General features: G+C 44.2%; 1 protein-coding gene across 1 annotated transcript; it reads right to left on the bottom strand.

The window, feature by feature from the left end:
* Positions 1-1,820: 1,820 nt before the first annotated feature.
* LOC127750728 (uncharacterized) lies at positions 1,821-2,451 on the bottom strand. The gene is made up of 2 exons (XM_052273097.1): positions 2,188-2,451; positions 1,821-2,079 (listed from the first exon to the last, which is right to left on the bottom strand). Exons 1-2 carry the CDS (start codon positions 2,420-2,422, stop codon positions 1,847-1,849), a joined length of 468 nt encoding a protein of 155 aa, XP_052129057.1. The 5' UTR covers positions 2,423-2,451; the 3' UTR covers positions 1,821-1,846.
* Positions 2,452-2,596: the final 145 nt, after the last annotated feature.

Below are 2,596 nucleotides of genomic sequence, written 5' to 3'. Positions count from 1 at the left end.
AAAGAATTGGGAGACGGTCCCGTCCCCGTTCCATTGGGTGACGCACTGTCGGACTTCGTTTGGAAACATGATGGAACTGATCCCCTTGGCGTTGTTTGGCCGACTGGCCCGTCCGCGCCGTTTTGCCGTATTGTTGGCGTGTCACGGCCTCGTGGTGTCGGTCACGGCCTAGCTGTGTCAGGTTACGGCGCGGCGGGCGCTGCAGCGCCTCGCGGGGGGGAAGGAGGGCGGTGCGGCCGGCGCTTTGCGCGCGCCAAGCGCGGCGCGGCACGGCACGGCAGGGCGCGGTGCGGCACGGCGGTGTAGGGGTCTCTCTTTATTGCCACAAGCAGCAGCTACGGCCCCTCCTCGGGTCCGTCGAGCACGGCAGGGCCTCCCCCCTCCGGCTCCAGTGGGACTCACTAGAGCTGCGCGGCGGAGTCCTGTACCGCCGCGGAACCCTGGCTACCCGACAATGGGAGCCCGCGAGAGAGGTGCGCGGGGGCGGGGCCGATACTCAGCAAGTGCCCGGGCGTGTTATCACGATCATAACATTATCTTTCATTTCAGCATCTAACCATAGAGCTGTCAATGCAAACAATGGAGCTGTTGATGATCCGCCGGACCATAACAATTTGCAAGCTGAATTGGATGATATCAACCTCCACAATAACAAGGTAGACGCACGTTAAAACCGTGTGAAGCTGAGCTAAATGTGCGTCTACCTTGGCCTGCGGCGCGCTAAAGTTGAAAGTCGAAATGAAGGTTTATGTTAAACTAAAGTCAAAATTAAGGTTTATGTTAAACAAAAGCTTAATTCAACTAGCACCGTTGCTTCTCAAAAAGCACCCTCCTACAGACTGAATAAGTATACTTATGATGAACCTTGGGTCAAGCGCCTGCTAACGTTAGTTAGGCCATCCCCTCTGCACAGCTGCTTAGCAGGCTTGCCTACCCAGCACACTGCAGGGGCTGAAACCGCTACGTTCCGTCTGGTTTCGAAAAAAAACCGTGAAACTTCAAATGGAGCTGTATTGGTGTGCTATTGTTAAAATCTAACACAACCTATTGACTCCTTTAAAACATAATATAAAACAAATACCCCCAAACTCAACATTTAATTATTATGTAATAAAACTTTCTGTCTTGTTGCTAATTTATGAACGACATATCTAAAAGTTTACCTACAGTGAAAATAGAATACACAATGCAGTTGCTTGTGAGAATGAAAACATCCTATTAATGTTACAACAATTTCAATTACTCTAAACTGCTTGGTCTCTTCTATTTCAACTCTCAACCTGATTTGAACAGAACCATGAAATAGCATAGCTCCATTTACAAGCAATCTTATTGACTAGCTCTTGGCTATGCCAATATGATTTCGTAAAAGTGAAAAAGAAAAAGACAAACAGAAGAACTTTGGTTCAAATGAAGTGGATTGTGCGTATGTTTCATGTGTCCAATAAATTTGAATAAATGACCCCTTACAGAAAATCAAAAACGTTACTGTTAAATGACTGAGGAAAATGAAACAAACCTAAACTAAGAAAAGCTAACTCAATACTCTTTAGTGTAGTGTCCTTGTTAACGTTTGATAAATTTCGTTAAACATGGTACAATTATTTTTACTGTTGAACTGAAAATGATTTGATGTTCATTTGGTTTGAGTTCTAACCATTTTATGACAAAGCCCCTAAACCCAACTGACGTTGCAATTGTTATCAATAACAAATGTTAAAATGAGGAAAACATAATTTAAGCCAAAAACATGTTTATTCAACAAACTAGACACTAAATAACATTACATATTTTGTATCATGACTTTATCTCCCCTATTCAAATAAAGAACCAACTCCAAACCATATCATTTTTCCATCTTAACTTTCTTGGCTGGAGAAGCATCAACTTTATCTTTATCATCATCATCTACATCTACTGGCAAACTCCTCTTCTCCTCCTGCAACTTCTCAACTTCTTCAGACGGGCCAGCAGCAGTCAGCTCATCCAGCCAATCAAGCGACGTATCCAATCCAGGCTGCTCAACTTCTGCTTCAACGAACACTTCACCATGCACAGCTAACTTCGCCATTTCAACAGCTGTGTAAAAAAATTAAATGGTTAGAATACAAGCCAAAAACAAAATGAACAGTACAAAATTTATCACAACTCTACAGGTTGCTACACAATAAAAAAGAAAAAACTTACAAAAAGGTTTGATGGCAATATCGAAAGCACTACCATCCATGCCTTTAAATATCAAAAAAGGTGGTTTACGGCTCTCAATGTCTGCACTGTATTGGCCGAAACTTTCCAAACCAATCTGGTTCGGAATCCGGTTTGGCAAGATGACAAAAAAAACTTTCTTCTCCTTATCTCTTAAATGGATTTGGTACCCTAGCCCAAACTCCTTGTGAACAGGCAAAGCTGCAACCTTGGTCATAAGGTAAGGCACATTCGGAGTGACACGGAATACGCCGCCTCTGTGTCAATCCTCTATTAACATTGGAGGAAGATCCGTATGCATTCTTTGCATCAGCCATCTGCACATATAACAAGCAGGCCCGCCCTTCCGCCAAACGAAGTTGCCAGCTTCGCTTCGCTGCGCCGGCAACTC

The sequence above is a fragment of the Frankliniella occidentalis genome, unplaced genomic scaffold (assembly GCF_000697945.3).
Source record: "Frankliniella occidentalis isolate FOCC.00 unplaced genomic scaffold, Focc_3.1 Scaffold246, whole genome shotgun sequence".
In the NCBI taxonomy this organism is placed as follows: Eukaryota; Metazoa; Arthropoda; class Insecta; order Thysanoptera; family Thripidae; genus Frankliniella; species Frankliniella occidentalis.
This window is presented reverse-complemented; position numbering and strand designations above follow the sequence as displayed.

Excerpts from the sequence above, each read along its gene's own strand:
- LOC127750728 (XM_052273097.1), bottom strand. The coding sequence starts at position 2,422 with ATGACCAAGGTTGCAGCTTTGCCTGTTCACAAGGAGTTTGGGCTAGGG. Across the intron at positions 2,080-2,187 it reads TATTGCCATCAAACCTTTTT|CTGTTGAAATGGCGAAGTTA; the intron begins GTAAGTTTTTTC and ends TTTTTTACACAG.